The sequence below is a fragment of the Lygodium microphyllum genome, chromosome 28 (genome assembly GCF_053477565.2).
Source record: "Lygodium microphyllum isolate KBCC chromosome 28, Lygodium_microphyllum_v1.1.10, whole genome shotgun sequence".
Classification (NCBI taxonomy): Eukaryota; Viridiplantae; Streptophyta; class Polypodiopsida; order Schizaeales; family Lygodiaceae; genus Lygodium; species Lygodium microphyllum.
The window spans coordinates 53,899,196-53,926,637 of record NC_141162.1 but is presented as its reverse complement, the minus strand read 5'-3'; the positions used below and the strand labels follow the sequence as shown (position 1 = coordinate 53,926,637).

Here is a 27,442-nt window from a genome sequence, read left to right as displayed (position 1 = left end):
CAAAGAAAAAAGAGACCTTAGAACCTCAACAGGCTAATCTAGCCATCAAGGGCAAAAAGGCCACACCATGAGAACACAAAGACATTGTGTTCAGACCGTGTCTAGTCAGAGCAAAATGCAACATCAGTAAGCTACGAATGCAAAGATGACTAGACATGACACTCTTGACGAGAGATGTACCTTGAGCAGCACTGCACAGACGACCCAAGACATCGATGGAGAATCCACATCTGATCGTGCAATTGGGGACTCAAGGACATTTGTCAGAAGGCTAAAATTTACAAGCCAAGACCCACAAGACGAAGGCATAGCACCACTTGCTTATCTTCGGGTCAAACTCACCGCGAAAAGAGAGCATACTACCGATGCTCTGATTGATGAAGGAGCTGATTTTAATATCTTGACCTATGAACCATGGACCCTACTAGGCCAACCAGAGCTCACACCGACTAATGCAACTCTTAGCCCTTATGGGGGACACCCACAAGCACTCATAGGGAAGTGCAAAATCCTTGCAACAATTGAAACTGAAAGCTTGCCTATCCTATTTCATGTTCCTCCAAAGAGTGCTAATTACGGGAAGGAAACCCTCCTTGGAAGTGTTGAGAATCAGCAATCACACTCACTAAACAGCCTCTTTGTATGGAGCTTCAGGGCCAAGGACATGCAGGCTAACCTATCCCATATGCACAATGGTGCCTACTGCAGTTTCCTACTTTCCTATAAAGCATTGTACTTGCTTCCTTTTCTTAATGCAATGATAGTACTCTTTTCTTTTCAGTGAAGCGTCAATGTCATTGTCCACATACACAAGATTGTGTTTATGAGTCCAAGTCTCAATCTTGGAACCTAATTCACTTGTGTAACAAACAGTGTCTTTATCTTCTTCATCATGAGTCCACACTTCTCCTTTCATCCACCATAACTCACTGCCATACTCTAGATCCCGCATTTCTCACATGGTATCAGAGCCCAGTCGGCAGTTCAGCTTAGCTCTCCTCTGCTCTCTCTCAGCTCATGTTAATCTCTGGTCAGCTTAGTTCCATCTCATGACTTCATCTCCCAACTCTATCCTCACTGAAGCTTCCATGGCAGCCATAGCCAGCAACACCCTATCAGATTGAGCTGCTTATATCTCACTCCACAGGTCAAATCTCTTGGAGCTTCCTTCTGGAAAAGTATTTCCCAACTCACAAAGCATCCTTGTATCACATCAATCCATGACATTTGGCTATCTGAAGCTCAGCATTGTGAAAATTCTCAATCTCTGCTCTGTGTCTGCCATAGCCAGACAGGACCTACCTCACTTGGAGCTTCCATAACTTCTCAACCAGGCCACTTCAGCTCCTGATTCCTTCTAGGGGATTGTTCTCCTGCTCAAGGCGCTTCACCTAGCACATCAATCGACCACATTGTTGAGCCCTGACCCTGGCATTACGGAAATTCGTCATCGATGTCCTTAATCGCGCCATGTCTGATCGAGCTGTTTGCGCGCGCCGTACTGCCTGCAATCTAATCGATTATCATGGGGCTTTGATAGCCCATGAAGTAAGCTTCCTAGACATGTAAAAATTTTTGAAAATGATCAAGTATAGCTCCTGCAATCTGAGAAAAACCAGGCCCCTGTCTCAGAAACCCTAATTCCACCATAGCCAAAATCTCCCAAAACTCATTTTTCTTTCATTTTCTCTCTCCTGACAGTCAACCCAAGCCTTTGTCACTCTAATCCATTGACCCAGCATCAAATCAAGGAGGGGAAAGACCTGAGAAGATTGAAGAACAACCAAACGATCCCGAACAAGAAGAATCAAGCTCAACATCAACACTGACATAATGTGTTTTCACACTGTCACTAACTGTGTCTCTTGACACACTGCATTCTGCTCTTCTACTGATAAAATCTCAGAATTCTAGTGTTGATTTGCTGTTGATCTTGTAACCTCAACATGGAAAAAGACTCTCCAAATTCTCGATTCAAAGGAGTCAGGTTTCACACCTGGCAAACCCGCATCAAGCTCATCTTAATGAAAAAGGGTCTCTGGGCCATCACAAATGGCAAAGAGAAGAAACCTCGGGACGCGGACCTTGCAACTACTTGGCAAAAGAATGATGACAGAGCCCAGGCCATTATCAAACTGGAGTTAGACGATAGTTATATCCACCATGTGGATAACTGTGAGACCTCACAGGATACATGGAAAAGACTTGACACCTTGTTCGGTGCACAATCTAAATCATCAAAGTATGGTCTCCTGATTGAGTTCTTCAGGCTTGAAAGCAAGTCCAGCACATCACTTGCCACACATCTCAATTACATGGAAGGACTCCTAACCCAACTTGCAGGAATCAACATTAAAATGGATGAAGATGTTTGCATCGGTGTTCTACTTAAGAGTTTGCCTCCTGAATATAATAATGTATCAACAACTTTAATCAACATGCCAAATCCTGAACTTGTTGATATCCAGGCATCACTGTTAGAAGAGGAAAAGAAGCTAAAAACTAAGGAAGAACCAAGTACCTCTAGAGATGAGCATGCATTATATGTTGGCAACAGGTACAAAGGCAAGAAGGATCTGCTCTTCTGTGACTTCTACAAAAGGACCGGACACACCGAGAAGTTCTGCCACGCAAGAAAGAGATCCCAAAAGGCCTATCTAGTCACAGTCAAAGAAGAAGAAGAAAATGGAGCAAAGGAAGAAGATGATGAAGATGAAGACCACCAGGATCGGAAGGACAAGACTCATCAGTCCTTCTACTCTCATAACTCTGATAGACTGTTTTAAAAGCCTTGTACTTCCTTGCCCTAATGCTTCCTGCCATAAGCTTTGTAAACTCCTTATGTAACTTGGCATTACAGTCCCTGTACACTTTGTGAGGCCCCTGTTACAGCCTCTGGATGTCCATCATGTTTTGGTGCCCACACTTAGCCTTTTCTGCAACAGCCTCTGGTGTCTACCATGTTTGTGGTGTGCCCACACTTTGCAGGTGGTTCTCATTACAGCCTCTATACACTTTGTGCCTTTTTAGTTGTGATTGAGGAGGGGTGTTGAGAATCAGCAATCACACTCACTAAATAGCCTCTTTGTATGGAGCTTCAGGGCCAAGGACATGCAGGCTAACCTATCCCATATGCACAATGGTGCCTACTGCAGTTTCCTACTTTCCTATAAAGCATTGTACTTGCTTCCTTTTCTTAATGCAATGATAGTACTCTTTTCTTTTCAGTGAAGTGTCAATGTCATTGTCCACATACACAAGATTGTGTTTATGAGTCCAAGTCTCAATCTTGGAACCTAATTCACTTGTGTAACAAACAGTGTCTTTATCTTCTTCATCATGAGTCCACACTTCTCCTTTCATCCACCATAACTCATTGCCATGCTCTAGATCCCGCATTTCTCACAGGAAGATCCTTCAAAAGGGCAACCAAGTGTGAGGCCGGCTATGTAGCATAGAGGATACACCTGACACTACTGGGTGTGAGGATAGTCACAACCTTTAGCAAGGGTGACCTCATCGAACCTCGAGGGAAAGGCAAAGAGGGTGCTAACATAACAGTCAAGCCTGCTAACGCGAGCAAGGACTTGATACAAGCATAGGTCGAACAACGAGAACCAATGAGTGAGGCCATGTGTGAAACAAGAAGGTCAAGAGACAACACGAGCAAGGACTTGATACAAGCACAGGTCGAACAACGAGAACCAGTGAGTGAGGCCATGCCTGAAACAAGAAGGTCAAGAGACAATGCCAAGGACGGGCTTTGGACTTACAAATATTGTAGAAGACCCCAAAAGAAGCCCAAGCCTTATAGACGAAGGCATCGATGGAAGGTCAGCACAACGCCACGATGGATATCCAAAGCGTTGCTACGTACTCAAGGGTATTACATAGGTAACCCATGGATTTGGGTGTCAAAACCCCTTGCTAAACCTCCCTGGTTAACTGAAGGCCAGATCATATCAAGACCAAAGAAGCGTAGGATAAGATCTAAATGAAAAACCAAGTCTCAAGTCAACAATATTGGAGTGACCGAGCCCCTCATGGTCGAAATCAAGAAACCAAACGGGACCAATCGGAGGGTAGATCCTCAGCCTAGCGTGCTTAACAAGCAGATATCAGATGTAATCCTTGAGGATATGCAAAAGCCACTAGTGCCCAAGGAGCCTTTAATTCCCCAAGAGGATAGCAGGCATCATAGGCACAACATTGCTCATAGAAAGGTTAAATGCTCAACAAAGCAAATAGCAAAATCATCTAACAGCCAGGAGCAAATCTCCCAGCCAATGTCAAAGCCACTTAGGAGTCCCAAGTCTCCTACATCCTCTTCCCCTAAACGGACACAGGAAGCACAACAGTCGTCAAGTGCAGCTACTCAATCCCAATCTCTACCTACATCAGAGCTTCCAAATGTCCAAGAGGCAGGACACGACACCGCCCTTAGCTCTCAACCTAAGGATATGCATGTGCAATCCACCGTGGCTAACTCAACTGATACTCGATCCACGCAAGTGAATGCTCTAAGGGCAACAAAAGACACGACCACTTCCAATCAACCTAAGGACTTAACGTCGCAATCCACCAATAGTAGCAAGTCCAATCAACCTAAGGACTTAACATCGCAATCCACCAATAGTAGCAAGTCCACTGAACTAGCTGCTACTACTTCCAATCAGGGATCACAATAGTCACAACCCTTGGCCGTGACAATGCCCTTTGCGGAACGTGTCCTTAGTAGTTTACCTGTGGAGGAGGTGTCGCAACCAACTTCATTGACAACTCCAGCAGTTCCAAAGTGCCTAAAGTCTAGGCTGGAGGAATTAAACAAAAGGGAAGAGCTAGACTCTCCAAAAAGGGAGGCAGTTGTACCCTCACAACCTAGCGAGGCTATTCAGCAGGCCACGGCTATGTCCCAAAAGGACACACTAGAGAAAGAGAATGCTGAGGCCCAACCAAGAACATCAACGGTTGATCTAGTCTAGGGTCCTGAGCCATTGAGAGATGCACCTTCACTGACAAAGAAAAAGAGGAGAAAATAGTGAAAACAACAGCAGTTACAAGTGGTTGTGGACCCCAAGAACATTGACACCAAGAGCGTTGGAGAGATGAGGAATAAAGCATCGAGTCCATCTACCAATAACCCCATTGATGCCTCTCCTAATAGCAGTGAAACCTCAGACACAACCGTGTGCTCTGAAAAATCAAAGTAGTTGTTACCATCAACGGTTTCTTGCAACACTCAATCCACCGACAATAGAACTCGCATTGACCAATCAAGAGTGGATACAATGCTGTCACAACAAGGTGACAAATGTATACCAATCACATCCAAGGAGAACCATGACGCAATAACGAAGCCTCAGGAGAAACATGGAAACCCCAAGAGCATAAGAAATCCTAGCGTTGACCAATCTTGCTCGTCTAGGCCTAAGCCCCCAGCTATGCTAAAGCCTAGGCAAACTCCTAGAACCTTGCATGAGATAGCAACCGAGCAAGCCCTCGTTGGACATAGAAGTGTCGCAGAATGCTTAACTGAGTTGGATGCTAAGCTCAAAGTGTTCACACCTTGCATGAGATAGCAACCGAGCAAGCTCAAAGTGTTCACACGTGTCTATGTCTTGGTAGACATGGGCACATTCCCTAAAGAGCAGCTTAAAGAATACTTGCCATTTCCCTTATCCTGGGAAGAGCAAGAACATCTTGAGGAGCACTATAATAGGCTCGTGTATGAACGCATGCGACTCATCTCTTACGAGGAAGCTGACGAACTACGCTTAACTGTAACATTCAATGATGTGCTTTGCCAACCAAATCTCTTAGAGATAGAGCAACTAAAGCAACAATCAGAGGGTTGAAGTCAATTTGAACAACGTTGGTGTGAAAACCGTGTTGTAATGGCCAAACTAGGAGCCTAGATCATGACAGTCTCAGAGGAGAGATTGGGGTCTCAAAGAGACCCAACCTATGTGGCACCAACTTCCTTTCGAGTGTTGACTGCCATTCAGGGTACGAACTTAGCGGAAACTAGCCAAGAGAACTCTCTGTCTAATAAGGTTCTCACTGAGGAGGAGTTACATGTTGCCAGTAGACTCGAACAAGGTTCCATGCTACTCGATGTTGCAAAATATCTATCAGTATTAAGTAAGCTGCCATGAGTACTAGATGCATGTGCCACACTCCAGTATAATCCAAAGTTTTACAATTGGCTTTTATCCTCGTGAAGTGACATGGATTCGTAAATATGTACATAAATAAACAATGAATTTTGTGACCCTGTATAGACAATATCAATACACACAAGCTATGCTAGTCAAGCGCAGGGAGAAGAGTTGGGTTCAACAGGCTAAGCTCCTCATGTCCTCCTCTCACCACACATTTAGAAGATGTGTGACCATTCCCGCCTCTAGGTGGAGGGCATGCAACCCTCATTACCACCATAGGAAGCCCTGACCAACATCTCTGATGGTGTAGATAGGGTATTGTCCCTTTCTATACACCTTTCCCCCTTTCCGTTCTATCCTTCCAAGGATGAGCCTTGCTCCACTCCATGACAACCAGTCCATGCAACTTAGCATAAGCCAAGATTTGCTAATGGCTGGAGGCAAAACGAACATCATTATGAGGGCCATCCCTCTACAATAAACACTGCATGCCTCACCTCTCCCCTCCTTGTCATATGCACTTGATAACCCACTGTATAATCCCTTCTATGCGAATAGTTTTATCATGTCTCAGGGCCTAATCCTTGGTTCGCATTTTGCAAGTCCCCCTACGGTAGCAGACATGGAGCACCAATGCAGCTGGCTTGCAAAGACTCTATCCATCGTTGAAGGGAGCATGCAGCACAAGCTTCTCCGTCGGAACGCTATGTACCTAGCCTCAAAAGGTATGCAAAGAAGCGAGGCCCCAAGCAACACCGCCCCATACGTAGGCTGAAAAATCCCCAAGCCAAGGGAATAGAAGAGCACACAAGGCGTGGCAACACCGGTCGTGCGAGCTCCCACCAGATGCTCTGGCACCAAGTGCTCAAAAGAGGAGAGGGCAGCTCGGGACAAGCAGGAATTTGACGCATTGTTTAAAAGCATTCTGGAAACAGTTGCAGCCAGGGACTACACCATCCAGGTCCCAGTCGACATCTTCCCTGACCAGCCTCATAGGAGCCCCTCACCAGCACAGCCTTAGTCGCCCGACCACCTAGACTTGCCCCGCCTCGTACAAATAAAGTAGCTCTATGTTGTATAAAAGGCTTATCAAATGCTACATGGCCATGACTTTTTTTCTTTAAATGGTTAAGTGCTGACATGTTCCCCGATTGTACAAACTTTTCATATTTGCATTTAATATATTTCCCGTCTTTAGCAAAAGAAAAAGCTAATCAAGCGCAGGTGACAAGTATCTAAGCCAACACCATGGAATTCAAATAAGTGATGTCTCCTTGTGTTGCACTGGTTTATTCTAGTTGTGGCATATGCTGTGTACATACTCTCATGAAGTGACAAGTGGATGCATGATGACACGTGTCTTTGTGCGAAAGTGTTCAATGCCCAAGTCACCGCAAGACCACCAACCCCACAAAGAGCCGTGATAAAGCCACGCTGCCAAAAGCAAAATCACCCATGCGAGTGCCCACATCGCATGGCCCAAAGCATGATCTTAACCACTTCCTCTTTCTGGGTTACACTCTACCTCGGGCACTCACAGCAGCTGTTACCCCAATTGTACCAACATCACACATTCCAAAGAGGGTTGCAATATCTCAAGTGTATCTCCCCATCTCAACGACTGCTTCTCTAACAACGAGACTAGGGCACAGTCATCACTGTAATATCCATTTCTTGAGCCTTCAAAGCTTGACATTTCCCAATCCATTGAGAGGCTAATAGCCTCAACATATTGCAATGGTTGTACTCAGGCAAGCCCAAAAAAAAATAATGAAAAAAGAAAACGAAAAAGGAAAAAAAGAAAAGAAAAGAAAAGAATGAAAAGATACGAAGCACCCACGATCACAGCACAACACCTAGGGGTCCTCAAATTAGGTACATCCAGTGATCTTGGTCGACTGGCTCCGTCCCTAGTCCCCTAGCCCTTTAACAACACCCACAATTGTTCAGGGCACATCAAGGGCAAGGCATACCTAGGGAGCTTGTCTCGCCTATGGTTAGACCTGTCACCCTGACCCATTTGCACGATTCCCTCTTACACTCTGCCTTAATACCATTGCAATCAATTGTGGTAAGCACCGCACGAATGGCCATGAAAAGTACATTGTCCTCATCACACATGTCCGATAGCTAGCAGCTATTGACAGTGCAATGTCCCTGTGTTCAATTATGTTACGTCGTACAGTCACAACACAAAGGATGTCGCATACACCTTCACGTGTACTTCTTCTCAACATAGACAACTTTGCTTCATCCACACATTGTTACGAGAAACCAGCCGCGGTCTTCTAACTACGTAATATCTACATATGGACGAGCACTCACATAATATCTACACTGAAATATATACACAGTTTGGGTCCTTAAGTGCGGGACAATACTCTCAGCTTGCTTAGAGTTTGACATGTCTCCCAAACTAATTGAACTATGTCTTGTGCACGATAGAGAAGACTAGCACTACCCCTAGGGAGAGACCACCTATAAGAGGTTTTCAATTGCATGTACTGAGGACTCCAATGAAAGTGTCGTTCTCTCTTCATCGACACCCAACTCTGAACTCTTATCCTTTATCATCCTGCAAGCCTGCCAAGAATCATCATGTGCAGAAGCCCCAACAAACCAACACTTGTGCTGGCCATCAGTGCAATCCCCAACAAAGAATAGCCCTACCACCAACTCCAACAACCCTACCATCAACCACCTAGGCCACCAACGTGCCCCCAATGACCTTCCTCCACACCACCACCAACACTCCTCCACGGCAAACATCGATGTCCCTTTCACCCATGTCTTTAGTGCATGCCAAAGCCTGGTACCTACGACGGGGAGTGCCATGGGACTGGCACTCATCTAGGAGGGGGGTAATGTTAACCCTCAAACAAACAAAGGTGGAAAATCCAGAAAAGCTGAAGCAGAAGACAAGAACAAGACAAAAGTGAAACGGAAGACGAAGGTGCGCCAAGAAAAATCTAGAAACACAAGAAGCGCAAAAAAGTCCTAAATAAGGGAAAAAGGTGCACAAGGAAAAGCGCAAGTCAATACTTTTGTAAAAGAGCGCAAGCGCATCATGATTTAATTTAAAGAGTGCCGAGCTCTCACCCGTGCAATTTGTAAATGTAATGGGTAGTGGAAAGGAAGCTAGGAAGATAGAAGGACAATGGGGAAAAGGGCCTAGGCCACGGCCGGCCATGTAAAAAAGGGAACAAGGGGATGACCACCCAAAAGGGATTTAGGGTTTTGTATATAAAGTTGAAAAGTGAATGAGAAACTCATTCTTGTGTGTGGCCAAAAGTGGGTCTCTTCTTCTTCTTCTTCTTCTTCTTGCTTGCTTGCTTGAGCTTGTGCTTGAGAGAGGGAGTGTGAGAGTGTGAGGGAGTGAGTGTGTGAGGGTGAGGGTGAGGGACCGGGGAGAAGAAGCTCTCCATATTCTCCTCTCTTTTTCTCTTCTCTTCCCTTCTCTTGTCTTGCTCGCGGCTATGGATCTTGGAGCGTGGAGCTTGAGGATGGAGCATACTTGAAGCTTGCACTTGGATTGTGGAGCTATCGAAGTGCGCAGGAGAGGAGGTAACTCGATCGGCATGGAGGTAAGCTCAGTACACCCATAGATGTGGATGGCGCATCAGCTATGTGAGAGGTAGCCATTAGTGCTCAGCTTGGAATGCTTAAAACAATAAGCGGTCCGTGGGTCTTGGCGGTTGAGCATGAGCTCCCACACTAATGCCATCATTGGTCAGAACCTGGTCTTTCTTCATGTTCAACATGGTATAGACATCTCTTTTCGGTCTCCTTTCCACCTTGGGTTCCAGTCCTAGTGCCTTCTCCACCAAGGACTTATTGAGTTGGACATGTACATGCTTGGCTCCTTCTCCTCTTCCAACTGTCATCGTGCCACATCCTATGTCAGGATTGTAGGTTCTCAAGAACTCTACACATTTGGTGTGGTCGGGGTCTCCTGCCCAAATTTCTCGATATATTTTGCATGATTACATTGTTCTATGACTCTTTTAGCAGCTTCCTCCTTGGCCACGACTTCTCCGATATTGTGGATACTTCTGAACTTTAGCTAGTTGTAAGCACAGTTTTCAAGGGAGATGTGGTATCTTGCCCTTTCTTCTTCCGTGAATGGAAGTTGATGGGCCCGATCTAATTGTGCTACCATTTTGAGTTCCTACACAATATCATAGTTCACCATTAATGTCCTTAAGACAATTTCTTTACTGAAAGGTAAGCATGAATTTATTATGCTTTTATGGAAAAAAATAAAATGCTTAAGTACAAAAAGAGAATTTTCCTTCAAGAAATCCATTCATTTTATTAATAAAAAGACTTTTTTTCTCAATTACAAGTTGATTTTCATCCACTATTTTCCGCTTTTGGACATTGATTGAGGCTTTTTTCCTTGCATGTTTCATTCACCTTACATGTTTGGTTCACCTTACCCCCTCCCCTTTGGAATTGAGAAGAATCCTTTCTAAGATTAAGGTTTGAGAGGTTAAGGGTATTCAGCACGTGCTCTTGGTGTTTTACTTTCGCATAAGCCGAGCATAGAAGTTCAAATTGTATTCTAGACTAGCATAGCAGTCCATGTAAAAAGGACGGATGCCTACTTGAGTGATGTAGGTGTGAACATCCATGTGAGAAAGTCACCAAAGTCTATTTGACTGGGAATGTGTAACTCCTCCTGTCACGTGCCTATCTAACAATTCCTTGGCAACGCATTTTAGTGGTTCATTGAGGAACTATCCTAGACGACTTCACTCGACACTCACGAGAATGCACGGGGTCTAGCATCTAGGTTTCCTAGAGTCCACCCCAAACGGAAGGTACCAACCGTCCTCACGAGGATCAATCTCTACAAGCTTCGGGTCCTAATTTGACAACTGAGGTCTCAATACATTATCTAGCTCCATTGGAGATGTCCCACAAGGGCTTCTCATCCAACTAGAGCGATCGTAGTTACCCTTGGTTCATGGAGTGTAATGTTTTTTTCTAATAACTGGTTAGAATTCAAGGAATCTTGAGAGACTTCAGGCATGATTGCCACACCTTTCCCCTAAGATAATTTTTTATCAAGGTTTTAAGGTCCTGACCCTGGGTAAGTCAATGCTAGGCTCTACCTAATTTTTCCTAATTAACATTTCATTCAAACTCTTGAGAGAAGCTCCTAGCTTACTGGGACCACCCATCTGTTAGGACGGATCCGTCAAAAGGATCTCACCCACCCACTTCCCACAAATGGTTTTATTTAGTTTTCTAATTACCTATCACATTAGGTTATGACTTATAAAAGCAGCTTCGTTAATTAACCCGTTATTACAGGTTCCTTCGTGTAATTTTAGGGCAAAACACAAAGACAGAGAAAATAATCTTTTGGAAAAATATATTTACTTTTTTTTAATAAAGTTATTTACATTGATTTTTCCCTTTTGCCTATGCAAAAGATAAACCTCCGTTCATTGAAAAATCCCTTCTATCTCTGTGCAGAAAAAAAGAAATCCTCCAAGATTTCCATCCCTTCGCTAGTATCGGGGACTCCATGATCCCATCCTTATTCATGTGAGGGTCAGGCAATTCCTAGGAGTGATCAAGAGATTTATGGCCAGAGCCCCCTTGGCACTCCTGCCTCCTCCTATGCCTAATGGATTCCTCATCACCAAGCAACCTCTCACTGTCATGGCCGATCCAAAGCTCCTCGCGATGGTACAAAACAATCCCCCTTGGAGCAGGGTTTCGCATCTAGCCGTGGGGGAGGCATAACGCAATCTTTCCTCTTATTATCATGATTATATATTTACAATCAAATCTAACTGCTACAAGCACAATCAATCTTTCTTGTGCAACCATCAATGCATGCACAAATCAAAAAAGAAACAGCAGCAAGTGTTTTTAGCATAGGAAGCAGTCCCGCCCAAATCTAGGGTTTCTCTTTTAAGGTTCCACCTTATTCTTAGCATCCTACTTGCAACTCTTTTTCAAGATCCACAAGTTATTTCACGAATCTAATTAATTATGAGAAGTCTATTTTATCCTTATAAAAATTTTGGTATTTTCGTCCTAAAAGATAATATGGGCATTTATGCCTATGGTAGACAATTCATGCCCTGCCCTGCCCTAACCCACACTTAGCAGGATTTCAAATGCTTTTCAAGTCTATTTAGACTTTAGAATTTGCATCGACAAATTCTTATCAATGTCTAATAAGTCCTATTAACTTTCGATATTTATTTAATTCCCAATATTGATAGTTTCACGGTTGTCAAGTATTTCATAGTTGTTTTCGCTGTAATATTCTTGATATTTTAGGTTAGGTTTTCTCATTGATTCATACGTGGGTCAACTCATGATATTGACGCTCTCACTAATACAATCATTAATATTAACCTTACATGTGATTTTAACAAGAAAATAATTTTTATTTTATTCTAGTCATATTCTATGGTTTAATCGACAATGTCTGACCATTTGTCAAACTTTCAACGTTATCTCGAAAGATCAATTTTCTTTTAAATATGTCCTAAGTGCAATGCTGATTGTTTTTTTGAATTTTTTTATTCCAAGCAATGAAAAAATTATAAGTGTAATTTTATTTCATCTTTTAGACATCGAATTATATTTCCATGTATCTAATTTATACGCATATAGTATATATTTTTCTATATAATTTTCTGTTGATTTAATGCATTGATTATTTCATGATATTATCTAAATGATTTTTTTTAAATTATTATAAAATTCATATGCATTAATTTATCATTAGCAAAATGAAATAGAGATAGTCACTTTCAGAAAATTTTTATAAAATATTCCCTTCCCTAACAACGTCTACCATTTTTATGTTATTATGATCACATGCATCATTAATGAAATAATAATAAATATTGTGAAATAAATAATAATTAAGATATTTTTTTAATGATAGACATATAATCGTTTTCCAAGTGAAAGAGTCTGTTCACTGAATACCTAATTATTATATTACTTAGGTTATTTTTCTAAGCAATTATCCATATTCATTTTCATTAGAATGTGTTTATAATCATTTAGAGCCAAATAAAGCAATAAGCTTATGAAATATTAATGTTTTCCAAACTGACGAGATATTACCTCTCTCAGGTTTGTTGTAATGGGGGTCTCGCCAATTCCTGCCATGTCATTTTCTCCATCGGCTGCATTCTTTGCTTCCCTTATTTCAAACAGGCTTTTTGAATATCTATGACCTCGTGGATCTATGGATATTAGGCGAAATTGATGTGCTAGTTTAGGGAGAGTTGGTGGTCATCCAAAAAAAATTTGCTAGCGTTTCGCTTAGTGATATGGTTGTATAGGATGAAGGCGTAACAGGGAGTAGAGAAAATGAAAATGAGGTAGAAGGAGGGTATTTTCCTCTTTCAAGGCTCAAGCTTCAATGGATAAGAGAAGTAGATAAATTTTTCCATCATCAAGAGGTCTTCCTCCTTGCTTTTCTTGTGAAGGAGAGGATCAAACGTATTTATAGACATGAGGGGGAATATGTAGTCTACTGATTCTTTTGGCTACTTGTCAAGAGCCAACTGAGCTTTGTTAAATATTCATTTTGATTGCATATTTGTTGGATGGTGGCATGGGGATTTTTTTTTAATGCTTTCTCTCCCTCTAGGAGGTGGTTTTTGTCCAAGTTACTTCATAAAGTCATGTCATACTCTTTGATACTTAACTTACTCAATATTATGCTCGTTCTTCATCTGGCGATTAAGGCTTTTGCAATTTGTCTTGCGATTATGAAATCAATGCGATCCTCGACACATCAAGTGGAATTAGGAATGCCAAATCAAATATAGTGCGGGAAAATTTATATGATCAAGCCGTTGTAATATTATTTGCGAGAGGCGACTTTGCTTTTTGTTGGCTGGGAATATTGAGGTGTTTTCTTGTGTCGGATTGCGGAATTGATTTAATGAGAGACTCAATATCAAGAAAATTATGTGCGATCACTTTTGTAACAGCTCGACAAGTAATTTTTAAAACACCTCAAGCCCAAATTCATTTCTTGATATGAAGCACTGTGGTGAGAATATTACACCTCCTCAATAAGAATTCGACCTAAATACGGGTGGGTCAAGAGGTGCTCTTCTAGGGGTCAATTACGAATGGTAGTCAACACCCTATAGGAGGTTGGAGCTACATAAGTGGGGTCATATTCTAAGGTTTTGATTGCATGTTGTTGCTCAACATTGGTCATCATTTGGTACCCCTCTTGCTCCCATTGAAGTCGGAGAGCATACCATTTCCTCACAAAAGAGGAGTCATTGTCAGCAAGCCGTTGCAACTCCTCCATTTCCTGGTCGGTGGCAAGGACTGTGCTCTTGTCATAAGATGTAATGAGGCATTGTTTTCATGCGTGTTCTTGGGATATCTGAGTGGCAATTAATTCTTGAATACGATTTTGGATTTTCCCATGAGCAAGGCAACGTACGTAATTTTCTTGACAAAGGATCATCCAAAAGACCAAGGTCTAGTCGATCATAGCTTTTAGCAAGTATGGTAAATGTGGCATCCAACTATCGAAGGTAGGCAACCAAGTCATCCCCCGTATTTTCAAAGAAGTCCACGGCCAAAGTGAGAATTGAACTTCATTCATAAGAGGGTGGCCTGCAATAGCAGGTGGTTGGGATTTGATGAAACTAGATAATTCTACAGCTGGTGGTTGCAGCTTTGGTTGTTCTTGATGGCGCGGTTGAGCCATAAGACACTTGGCTTGGCTTGTGATGAAGATGTCATGCTACTAGACTTTGGTGAGGTTTTAAGAACACTAGTAGGACTAGGTTGAGGTAGTGTGTGAGTAGTAGCAAGCTACAACTTTGGTTGATAGACTTGTTTAGTCTTTGCCAACTTATGCGTTTGAGGCTCTATGGGCTTCACAGAGCCTGAGTTGTTTGTGGCATTGGGGCATTTTCTATCACGTAGCTTGGTGTGGTCAAGGTTGCGGGTGGCATTTGAGTAGTGCCCTTGGCTATCTTGGCTCTAGATACCCATATCTAAGCATTACTCTCGTAATAGCCTTGCACTTGCAATAAGATCTTGGAAACTCATCGTTGATTGACCATTCGTCGATGCCTATAGTTTCTTCTATGCCTCCTAGGTTTCGAATACGAGTTCCTAGCCTTGCAAGGTCATGAATGTGCACTTTTAGGTGGCAACCCTTAGTGTTTAGGCATCCATTTGAGCTATGGTGCATGGGCCATAGCTTTGATTTTAGTGATTTGTTGGCTTTGAGGTTTGGCAGGTTGTGATGAGTTACGACCCCACTCCTTAGGCTAAGTGGTGGGGGTTGCTCTATCAATGGCTTTGTAGACTTTGATGGAGCCGTGCTACCCTTGTTGAAAGCTGTGACTATACGTACGTTGCCAATGGCTAGATGAATGCGATGTGACTAGTAGTTGACATTACAAAGTGTATGCTTTTTAAACGTACGTCCCAACAATGATTCCGTACCTACATCCTTTGCATTCGGCAACACATAAAATATCATTGGTATGCTTTCAAACTCAATAGAGACTACAACCTTACACTTTTCCAAAAGTGCATCTGATCGATCCCCAAATGGGCTGAGTTTGGTGTTAGTGGGTTGCAATTGTGATTTGCCATTTTGAATCCAATGATCGTGAGTCAAGATATTAAAATCAATACCCTCATTGATCTATGTCCTGTAGCGCAAGGTTTGTTGGCGAGATACATCAAGGCTTAATAGTCAACAAAGAAGGTAAAAGGCGTAACCAAAAGATAATGCCAAATTTTCTTTACAGCAAACACCATGGCTAAACCCTCTCTCTCTCTGTCATTGAGTAGTTCATTTTTGCATCCATGAGTTATCTACTAGCAAAGCTTATTAGATAGTTTAGATTATGTTCACCAAACTAGCACAACACAACTCCCACGACAACCTTCAAGGCATCAATGTGAACATGGAAGGTTATGGTCCAGTCAGGGGCTCATAGGATTGGTGCTATGGTTAGAGCCTTCTTCAATTCCTCATATGCATGCTGGCATTCCTTGGTCCATTTGAATATTATTAGCAACTTGTATAGAGGTCTAGCAATCAATGAATAGTTTAGTACAAATCTCAGATAATACCCTATATGGCCTCAGAAGCATTGAATTCCCTTGTAAGTAGTAGATCGACAATAACCTTGACTTTTGAAAAGTCAGTGGCACTGCTGTTCCTTGACACCACGTGCCCTAGCATGCATCCATGTTTTACCCAGAATTGGCACTTCAAGGGATTCAACGAGAGACGATACAATCGACATCATTCAAAGACCAGTTTGCCTAGGTGTTCCTTCCAATTTGAGTGAACACACAAATCATCGACAAATACTTCTAACTCTTTCCTAAGCATGTCTTTGAATATGGCACACATGAGTCTTTGGATTGTGGCTAGTGTGTTTGTCAACCCAAAGGGCATGACTAAGTAGGCAAAGATCCCCCACTCAGTAGCGAATGCAGTCTTGTGTCTATCGTAAGAATGCACTTGCACCTAATTGTACCCCAAGAAGCCATCCAAAAAACTGTAGGCCTCTTTACCAACTACTCGCTTGAGTATATGCTCAGTGTGTACGAAAATGGCTAATTGTCTCTCTTGGTAGCATTGTTGACTTTCTTGTAATTGACGCACACTTTGATCTTTCTATTTTCCTTCAGTACAATCATTATGGGTGAGATCCAATCCGTGTGCTCAATCTCATAAATGAATCTTGCTCTCGATAGTTTATTGATTTCTTCTTTGATAGCATGCGCATGCTTAGGATTCATAGGATATGGTCGTTGCTTGACTGGCATTGCATCAGGCATCATGGGTATATTGTGAGTCACTACACTCAAATCTACTCCTTTTAGCTCCCAAGCAAAGAAGTCTATATGCTCCGATAAGAGAGCAGTGAGACCGGCTTTCTCCTCCTCCTCAATCAAGTCATCGGCTATAAAGACAAGTTGAGGCATCTCCCCTTCCTTAGCTAGATTGACCTCCTTGACTTTGGCTATGGTCTTTCTATTAGTTCACTTGCTTGCCCTTGTCGTTTGGCTCCTAGCAAGATCACCACCTTATCACCTTTCTTAAACTTCGTGAATTGTTTCGGCAGGTCTTGTGGCTTTCTTTGCTCCTCAGCTTGCGGTTTCTTAGGCCATTTTTTTCATTCTTTCTTCAATCTTCGGTGCCTTAGGTGGACTGGTAAGTCTCCTTTGGTTCTTCTAGTCTTAGGCAGTCAAGGTATTTCAAGATCATTGACTGAGCTTACTTCTAACTTAGAATTGAACTCTCCACCTTCGCTAGAAGAGGGGGTCTCTCCTGGTGGTCATAGTTCAAAAAGTAAATTTGTCTTGAATAATGGTACGGCACCCAATTAGACCAAGCTTACTTGCTCATAATCAGTTGCTCCTATATGCTCTAGCCATGTGTGATCACAATCCATGCGCATGACTCCTCTCTTAATTTTACAAGTGTTCTTCTTTTGAGGTTTGGAGTCTACCCATATTTGCTCAATTACATGTCCCTCAATATCGTATTCTATCATATCGATCTCTTTTTTGCTTTCATTTTACTGAAGGAGTAGTAGTCCTCGTATTCATCGTATAACTATCCTCATATTACTACTCATCATCTCCTAAGTCTTAATACGATGTTTCCTTTTCATTGATGACTAAGGCCCAATTGTACATTAATTTTAGGTCGTGCACCTTAGTCCATAGCCACTTGGGTTCATCCAAGATATCCTTGAATGACTTGAGACTGGCTACTGGGTTGCCAACTAGCTTGTTCATTAGATGCTCCAAGATCTTAAGGAGTTCTCATTGTTGTTTGGTACGTGGAATATGATAGAGTTGGGTTGTCTATGCAAGCTCTAGCCATCATGCAAACTAGTACTGAGGGCGTGTCACTAGGCTTACCAATTGCCTTAGCAGCTTTCTCATACTCTTCATTATCCCAGAATGGTAGATCAATCGTGGCTAGCACGTGCATCCAATCTCACTCATCCTCAAGACAAGGGATATACTTGGTAAGCGGCCCATACAATTTCCTAACTTGCGCCTCACCCTTCAGCATGGCTAAGATGGCATCCAAGTCGATTGGCATAGTCTTCCAAGTATCCATCTCCACCCTTACCGCTTTCGTTCAATTGCCTAGGAAGATCAAACCATTGCCTTAGTCTTCTAAGACTAGTGCATTATGCATCTAGGGTCGACCTAACAGGATGTCGTAGTCCACTCCTTTCATGACTATGAAGTCTACAAAGAACTCGACTCCCACGATCTTCAATGGCCAATTCTTTAGCACTCCAAATGGCTTCACTTCATTTCGTTAGCTAATGTGATATTAAACCTAGCATTCTCGACAGGCGAATTACCCCAAGCCTGGAGTACTGTGTACACACTGACTCCTACCCCCGTGTTTACGATTCCCTTTCTCGTGGTATCACCTAGAACTAGGACTGGTAAGACTGCATGCATCTCTGTGCCTTCCCAGAAAGCATTAATGTGCAAGGACTTGGGCACTGAGTGCAGCATCAGACTTGTTATCTGCATTACTACATCATGCTCGTGTAAGTCAGCTGTAACCTACTGCTCTATCGATCCTTCTACTCGCTGCTTTAGTTCTTGCCATAGTGTTGGATGCTGCCTAAGCAGATCTCCTAGGCTTAGAGTCATTGGAGTGGTTACTAGCATTGTAAGGAGATTGCTAATTGCTTGCTTCTATGGCTTCCAATTGGCGCTTTGGGTTGGGGTATTCCTCTACCTTAGCACTCTCCTTCTCAATAGTCTTTGGAGCGGATGTCTCTACCTTTGCGTGTGCGATATTCTTTCCAATACGCAGTGTTGTGGCACTCTCGGTTTTAAGTGTGACCTTTGCATTGGTTTTCTTTTTTCTTCGCCTATGGCTCTTCTTTCCAATTGAGACTGTGTCTACTACGCCGAAGTTTATAGGCCTTGGCAGTGATATGCTAGCATGCTTTGTCTATGCGCGGGTCATGACATGCAATGCAATGGGCATGGTCTCACCGTCGAGTGTTTCAACACCAAACAATCCCAATGGGGCTGAGGGTACGATTACCAAGCTAGTGGATGACTTCTTTCTAGAGCAATCAACAAAGAGATGTGTGATTCCACACTTAGGGCATCTAAGATTAGCCTTGTCTCGATTGGCTTATTCCCTTTCATGGAAACATGAGGAGATGTATCCTGGATGACTGTAAGTCCGACACTTGGGTCTACCCTCCTAAGCCTTTGCCTCTACCTCTGATTGAATTTTCCTCTTCATCATATGAGACGTAAGGGTTCACATAGGGCTCATCGAGTCATTCAACTCCTCCACATAGTGGATTGGAGTGTCGCTTGATGGATGGGTTACAAAAGGTCCAAGTGGCCCGAGTATGCCAATGGGATTTATCTCCATCCTAGGAATGGCTGGTTTAGCATCATAAGGTGCAAGGAGAGCCTATTTCCTAAGTAAGGTTAGTTGTAAGGTTGCGAGTATGGGAGTCTCCTTGACAGTCTGCAACGTATGGCATCATGACCGAACCTATCGCAATTGGTACATAGTTAAGACCTAGGGTCCCAATACTCAACTAGCTTTGTGTTTGATTTTGGAGTACTTGAGGCTATAAGAGGTATAGTTATTAGTTTGTATTCGTGTGTCGGTCAAGTTGTGTTCAAGAAACTTTGAAATTTTTCATCGTGAGTCATCCTTCAACAAAGTCAAGGCACTCCTTAGCATCTCATTTTCAGGTTGTGTGTGACAATTCTCATCGAACATCGCTCACTAAACAATGTGTGGATATTAATGATGGACCACCTGGTTACATAGGTCTGCATGTCTACACTTAGCATGTTGATGGTCATTATGACCCTCACATGGCCATTGATTTATCACTTATTATGTTTGGTTAGTTACACCTACCTACAACTAGCATAATTATAGTGTTGTTGATTAGTATAGTCAATTATGTACTATTTGACTTAGTAGGCCACTTTCCTTTATATTGTATCTTATCTATACTTTGTGTACATTGCTTTGTGATTGGAAGAAAGAAGAAAAACCATCAAGAAGATGTTTTGGCCTCTATCTCTCTTCTTGTGTTCTTGAGTGAGCTTCCTATCATGTGTATTCAATGTAGTAGCTCAAGCAAGTCCCCCCACCACACAATTTGTGACAAAATTCAATTAGGAATTACATATCTGTGATGGCACCTAGTCCTTCTAGGAGAATCATGGGCAATATTTTTATACTAGGAATGAATGATATGTTTAGAGAATTCACTATGAGAAATATAAATCTATAACTTGGCTATCTCGTAAGGGAAACTAAGAAAGATATCAGCCCAAATTCACTAGGATGGATATTTAACAAGTACCTTGTTAAGGTTAAACATAAGGATCATGTATTTGATCTCAGGATAAACCCTCGATGCTTGAACAGATGTGTCACTATTGCCTAAAGCGAGATAACCCGATAAGAGACTCAAAATAATAACTTAAACCCATGGAACCTATGCTTATAAACTCAAGGCATCGAATAGGATCTACAAGCATTCCTATTTCCACCCACCCTTGAATTTAGGTCCATCAGGGACCAATAAGAAAAAATTGTCAAGAGTACACCCTAGCCAAGCTAGTCCACTAAGCACAAGGAACACTTGCAAGGGTAAGGAGGACAACACCACTAAATAGAGCAAAGAATAATGTTGATCCCTCTAAAAATACTATCCTACAATACCAAAATCTTAATACCCATTTAGAGCTAAGATAATTAACAATTGACTACATAATGAATCCCTCCATCCAAAATTTTTAGGTTTGCAAAAAAGCCCAAGGGTCAACCCTAGAAATGAATCCTTAGGCCATCTCAAAAAAACTTCATGTGGCATAGCACGGATCATGGAGGGAGAGGAGATGGTACAGTGTTAGAAATACATAATACGCTAGGTAACCTAGTTAAAGACCTAGATCACAAGTGGATAGTGATGATAATTAAAGTGAAATAAGTGTTTGTAATAGATTTAATCTATGCCACATGCTCAATTGTAGCTAGATCTAGGCTATAGTGGTATCTTAAAATAATATAATGTCCAATGATTCTATCAAGTGATTTTAACATGGTTGAAGCACTAAATGATTGATTCAAGGGTAGAGGACTAGCATTAGCAAGGTGGGAGAAGGCAACTGGGACAAGCACAAAAGGGTTTCATAGGCTAATTATTGCAACAACCTACTTTGGCTACACTACTTGAGCAAACAATAACCCCACCTAGTAAAGGTGAGATTGGATTGATGCTATATTTCAACATACTTATTAGAAACGTATATTGACCGTAAGAAAAAAGTCCTTCAAAGAATCATGCTTTCAGACCATACGCCCATCTTGACAACTTTGGACCTAACTTGCAATAGCCAATGGGTGGTCCCATGTGTATCCTATACTTTTTGAATTCTAGTATGTGTAGAGGGTTATAACCAACATCTAGAATAAATATTTCCTAGCAACCACTAGCTCTACCATGCATGGACTACTACAATCAAGGAATCCTAGGACTTTTTAAGAAAATCTAAATAGTCCACTCTAATAAGACAACGATGCAAAGTGAAGGCATACCAAGAAGTGAGTCTCCTAGAATCTTAACTTTACAAAGGAGAGACTCATCTCCAAGAAGACTTGCTATAATCTAAGTATGTACTTAGAAAAGAGTAACTAGTTGAAGTGGAAAGTCTCTAGAAACACGTAAATGAGTGGTGGTCTAACAAGGTTGATAGACCCTTGGAGTAGAACTTCCACATTGCAAAAAAAAAGGGATATAATCTCGGGAAAAGAACCTCATTGTGGTTCATGAACACCTCTTCACCATCTTCAACTTGCCCAACACCCCCACAATACAAAGAATAGAAGCCAAAGCTAGGGTTTTCCTCTATAGGAAAATGGTGGTACCCTAGGAGTTAGCAAAGCTATCATATTTTGAATTTCAAGAAATTGAGTTGGTTGATATAATTACCTCACTTGCCAAGGGCAATTCCCTTGGACTAGATGGCCTTCCAAAAATAGTATACTACATCTTCTAGGATATTCTTATCACCCTCTTGGTGTCAATGTGGAAAGAAACAATTCAGTATGAGCACTCCCCTCTTCTATTAATGAAAAAGATTTAAAATGATACATAAAAGGGATAAGAAGGAAAAGCAAAGCAATTGGAGGCTAATTACTTGCTTAAGCACTATTGATAAGGTTATTGCAAAGACAATAGTCTACAAACTTACCACATATCTTGATGGATAGGTCCGCATGGAACAAAAAAGGTTCATGAAAGGATAATATATTTTGGATGCTATCATTGGTTTGTGGGAAGTGTAATGCATGAAGAACAACCAAGATTATGCGTTCTTCAAATTTGATTTTAATAAGGCTCATGGTTGACTAAAGTGGGACTCTATATAGCAATCCTTGATTGGCATGAGCTTGGGGAGGCATTTCATCAAATATATATCAATCTTGTTTGGAAATACCTTTATAAAATAGTACTTATTATCAATGGGGAGCTCATGACCCCCTTCCCAAAAAGGAGATCTATTAGATAGGGCTATCCCGTGGCCCTTGTCTTATTTGCAATTGTAATACATTGGTTAGAGGCTGGCTCATAGAAGGCCAAGTTATAAAAGGCAATCTCCAAGGTATCAAACTACCTAATGTTGCAAAGGAGGTTATCCTAGACCTACTTGCCAACACGCCAACACCACTCTTAATGATGACCATGTTTGCTTAGCCACCTTTTGGGAGAGTTTGGAGATATATTGATTAGCGTGAGGGTCGAAAGTTAACCATGCCAATACATGTATTAAGTCCCTTATTATAAATCCACCTAGCTAGATCCTTGAGCTAGGTTGCAAGCCTATGAAAGAAGGCATAATTTTTAGATTGTTGAAACACCAATGGGATTTTACCCTCATGCTTGTACTTTCTAGTGTGTTGGTGACCCCCCAAATCTAGTCTATGCTTGTTGGAAGCACTCTATTGCAACTATCTTTGGGAGGGAGATTCGAATAAACTCAAGGCCCCCAAAGTGGCTTGGAAAATTTGCAATATCCTCAAGAACGCAGGTGTTAAAAAAACTAAGCCTAAGCTCAACCCTCCCTTATTGGAGCCGGACTATGAAAATAATACTTTTTAAAGTCCATTGTCTATTTTCCTTAGTCCTTTTTTAGAGAATGGCTATTTATTGAGGAGTTTATGGCATGTTTCACATGTGGTTGAACAACATCCACATACAAGAGTGCATTATGACTTGTGACTTTGAGGTATTCAAAAAGATCTTGACACAAATGCTAAATTGTTTGGCATGTTTAGGTTGTCCAATTGCATCACAAAATGGATTATGTGTTGATAGGGATTTGAATTGTCTACCTTCAGGGGGTAGCAACTTAAACTTGTGAGATCAATCACCTTTTCATGTTATGTCTTTGAACATGAAAATATATAATCATTATGTCTGGATGGTGTCAAACCATGCTTGCCCTTATTTTAAAGGTGTGCATAGTCCATCCAGATTAGTGTGCACTAGACCTATGAAAGTATTAGAAAGGATAAAGGCCCATGGGGCTAATAAAGTGACACCCCCTAAAAGGAAAACACACCCCACCTCAATTGAGTGACAATTTTACAAAAAAGATGTGTCTTTTTTACCTACTTAGCATTACGATATAATTTTGTTTAAAATTATAGATGAGCTTAATGTGAGTCAAACAATTGAGCCATGCAAAACCTTAAAGCAATGCATCCATTCTATTGGCCCCTCACTGTCATTCTTTGATGAACCCTTTGTTTATAACTAGGGCTACTTGACAAAAATATCAAATCGGCCCAATGTTTTTTCTATATACATAGTTTGAACATTAGAAAACTTAGATGGTAAGAAAAGTTATAGTGAAAGATTGTTAGATGACACTCTTTTGGTCCATTTACCCTACGAGGGGAATGGGCAATGCCCCAACGTTGTAAATACTGCATATTTACTTCTATAACAAATTCACGCATATTTCATTGAAAAAAGACAATGGCAAATTGGAGTTCAGAAGTTTGTATTTTGAGAGAAAGGGAGGGAGATTTGAACATTAGTGGGAATTGGGAGGGGGGGGGGGGGGGAGGCGCGGGAGATTTGAATTTGAAAATAGGAGAGCCGCTCGCGCACCTCTACCACAAAACCTATATAATAACATGGATTGCCTCCATTGATTCAACTTAAACCTTCTCTCACAGATAAGTTTCCCTGTTCCAAGAATCTAATATTTACTCCAATACAGCTAAAATGTCGGGCCGCGGCAAGGGAGGAAAGGGGCTGGGGAAGGGCGGAGCGAAGCGGCACCGCAAGGTCTTGCGCGACAACATCCAGGGGATCACAAAGCCAGCCATCCGCCGTCTCGCCAGGAGAGGCGGGGTGAAGCGCATCAGCGGCCTCATTTATGAGGAGACACGGGGGGTCCTGAAGATCTTCCTGGAGAATGTCATCCGTGACGCTGTCACCTACACTGAGCATGCCCGCCGCAAGACCGTCACCGCCATGGACGTTGTCTACGCTCTTAAGCGACAGGGTCGCACTCTCTACGGCTTTGGGGGCTGATCTGGTTGATCTAGAACCTCGCTGGGCTGTGGGAAAAGGAACGATGGACAGTCTCGTCTTCCATCTGCTCCTCCACTCTTTCTACAACGGTGTCTTCTTGGCACCACCTTCGCCTCTGAGAAAGTTATCATGCCTTCACGATGCTATCTTCCTTGTGCCTGGCCCCTTGTTAGTACAGGCAGCAGTCCTCCTGCCTCCCGGTGAGGTTATCTCGGTGTGGACGCGTGTGTTCGCATGTCATGGCTTGTTGTCAATCTGTATGTAGCTGGGGTTTCCCTCGTCTAGCAAATGTGACTGGTTGATGGTGCTGCTGCTAGTCGGGCATTTCGATGCCTGGGAGAGGTGTTTTCGGTGCGGAAGTGTTTGCATAATTGGTTTGTGCCTTGCTACCAGTCTGCGAGAGTACCAGTCCACTTGTTAGAGAACATTCTAAATGGGAAGGCCTCGACTGCCATTCGTTTGAGTCTCTTAAGTAATCTTTTGAGTAGAGTAGAGATGGGTTGCTTCAAGCTTGATCCGTCGTGCTGTAGTCCAAGGTAGAGAGGGTTCCCACGAATCCTCTCGAAGTTGATTCCGACTTCAGTTCCCAATGAGCAACCTTTTGGCTGAAAAGCCTCGAAAGCTGTACCTGTGCCACCAAGCCATTGGTACTCTCTTATATAATTTTTCGAACAAACTTCGATGGCTCTCTGTTCTGTTCTTGTTATCCATCGTAGGGAGGACGGTTGTTTTCCCTTTGCTGATCAGTATCTTTATTCTATGAATGCCATAGAGGGTGTCGAGGGCTTGATGCATTTAGAGCTAACCATTACATATCATATGGTTCGACTACCAGTGCTTTAAAGAAGAGGCATTAAAGCAAAGATGATTAAATGGGTCAAAGCGGCTGGAGGATTGGCGGCTGGAGGACTGCCTTGTAACAGGAAAAGATCCGAGCTGCAAATATCTTTAAACAGAGTAGGAGTAGTTGAAAAGCCAAGCTCAAGGTAATATCTTTGAACAGATAAAAAGTAGTTGAAAGGCCAAGCTCAAGGTCTTATACTTGTTTGGGGCGAACCTTATTATAGGGTGAGGGCCTTAGGATTCTCTTATCACGTAAATATTCTCTGTTTTAATATATTTCCCCACATATAAACTAATATATCATGTCCATAATAGACGCAAAGAAACGATTTAAGCCACGAAATGTACCGATAATCAATTCAGGGAAAATTCTCAAGAGTATGTGGCATACATAGAGATTTTGAGCAAATGCAGTGTTACCTTCGACATTGGTTGTTTGGATCTTAAATGCTGTAAATCATCAAAGCCCGATGCTGAAAATGAGTGTCGTAGAGCTAACTACGTTGGCAAGGAGGGAAGGGAAGCACAAGTCATGAACTGTGGGGTTAGGCTGAGGGACAGTAACAGTGATGGTGGCGACCAGTAGGGCAGAAGCTTAAACGATTGAGCTCAATGGAATCGACAAAAAATTGTGTTAGGTAGTAGAATATCTCATCAGAAAGCAGTGGGAGGCACAGCCTAGAAGTGTTGCGATCGAGGTCCTCCAAGGCTAATGATGATGGTAGGATCATGAAGCGAAGAGTTTGGAGAACAGTGCCTCTTGGACAATTCTGGGTTTTTAAATGTCACGGTCAGAGCTCACAGAAATAATAAGTCTGATCTGATCTTATCTTACTTTACTATTATATTTTTTATTATAGGTTTGGAAAGCCCCAAATTTAAAAGAGCTTTTTGAATCTACTCTTTTTCTACACTTATTTTAAAAAAAAAGTAACTCTATTTCCTTTTCTCTCACTTGTAATCTTTTATCTTTCTTTTCCCCTTTTATTTTTAATTAAAAGCCATTTTCTTCCCCTCCTCTTTGTTTCTCTCTTTTTTAAATTAAAACCCTCTTTCCTCTCTCTCATGTCACAATATCCAAAAATAGTTTGAGTAGAGTTCCAAAAAGTTTAAGTGACACCCATTGCATCTTGAAAGCTCAAAGTTACATGACACCCATTGCATCTTGAAAAACTCATGCTTCTTACCTATGTTACTTTTCATTCCACCTTCGTTCTTTCTAGTCTTGCATAGCCTACCAATGCATCAAGAAAAGCCCTCTTTTCCAAGCATATTTGACATAAAAGTCATAAATATATCACATTGAATACCCCTACTCATGACTAATCTTGCCTTATTTGAACTCAAAATTAAAACTTCATCAAAAGAAGACGAGCAAACTATCTATTTGCTCCATCCCTTGTCTATAAAATCCTTGCCTTTTGCAATAGTTTTTGAATTGAATTAGTGATTGTCTCTTTCTTGAGTACTTTGCACTTGTCATCTCATGTTTGTGTATCTAAAAATTTTATTATTTGAAGTACCTTACCTTGCTTTCCTAAATACTATGTAATTGTTGTCTCATTCTTAAGTACACAAAAATCTCCTTGAGTATTGAATAAACTCCTTGTCTTGAAGAATTGAGTATAGCTTTTTTATTATAAAGTTTGCCATGTTTCACGTGTACCTTGTTGCTATGTATCCTACAGCACATAATTGTATTACACAACATTGTATTATACTTGATTTTACTTTTGATAAGTATCCTACTACTATGTGACCTATCGGCTACTCAATTTTATGGTCTCAATTTTGTTTTGTGAAGTACCT

General features: G+C 41.8%; 1 protein-coding gene across 1 annotated transcript; it reads left to right on the top strand.

Moving 5' to 3' along the window:
* The first annotated feature begins 24,428 nt into the window (after window positions 1-24,428).
* On the top strand, window positions 24,429-27,142 carry LOC148011447 (histone H4). Its single transcript, XM_087670149.1, has one exon. The coding sequence runs from the start codon at window positions 24,479-24,481 to the stop codon at window positions 24,788-24,790; it is 312 nt and encodes a 103-aa protein (XP_087526275.1). The 5' UTR covers window positions 24,429-24,478; the 3' UTR covers window positions 24,791-27,142.
* The last annotated feature ends 300 nt before the right edge of the window (window positions 27,143-27,442 follow it).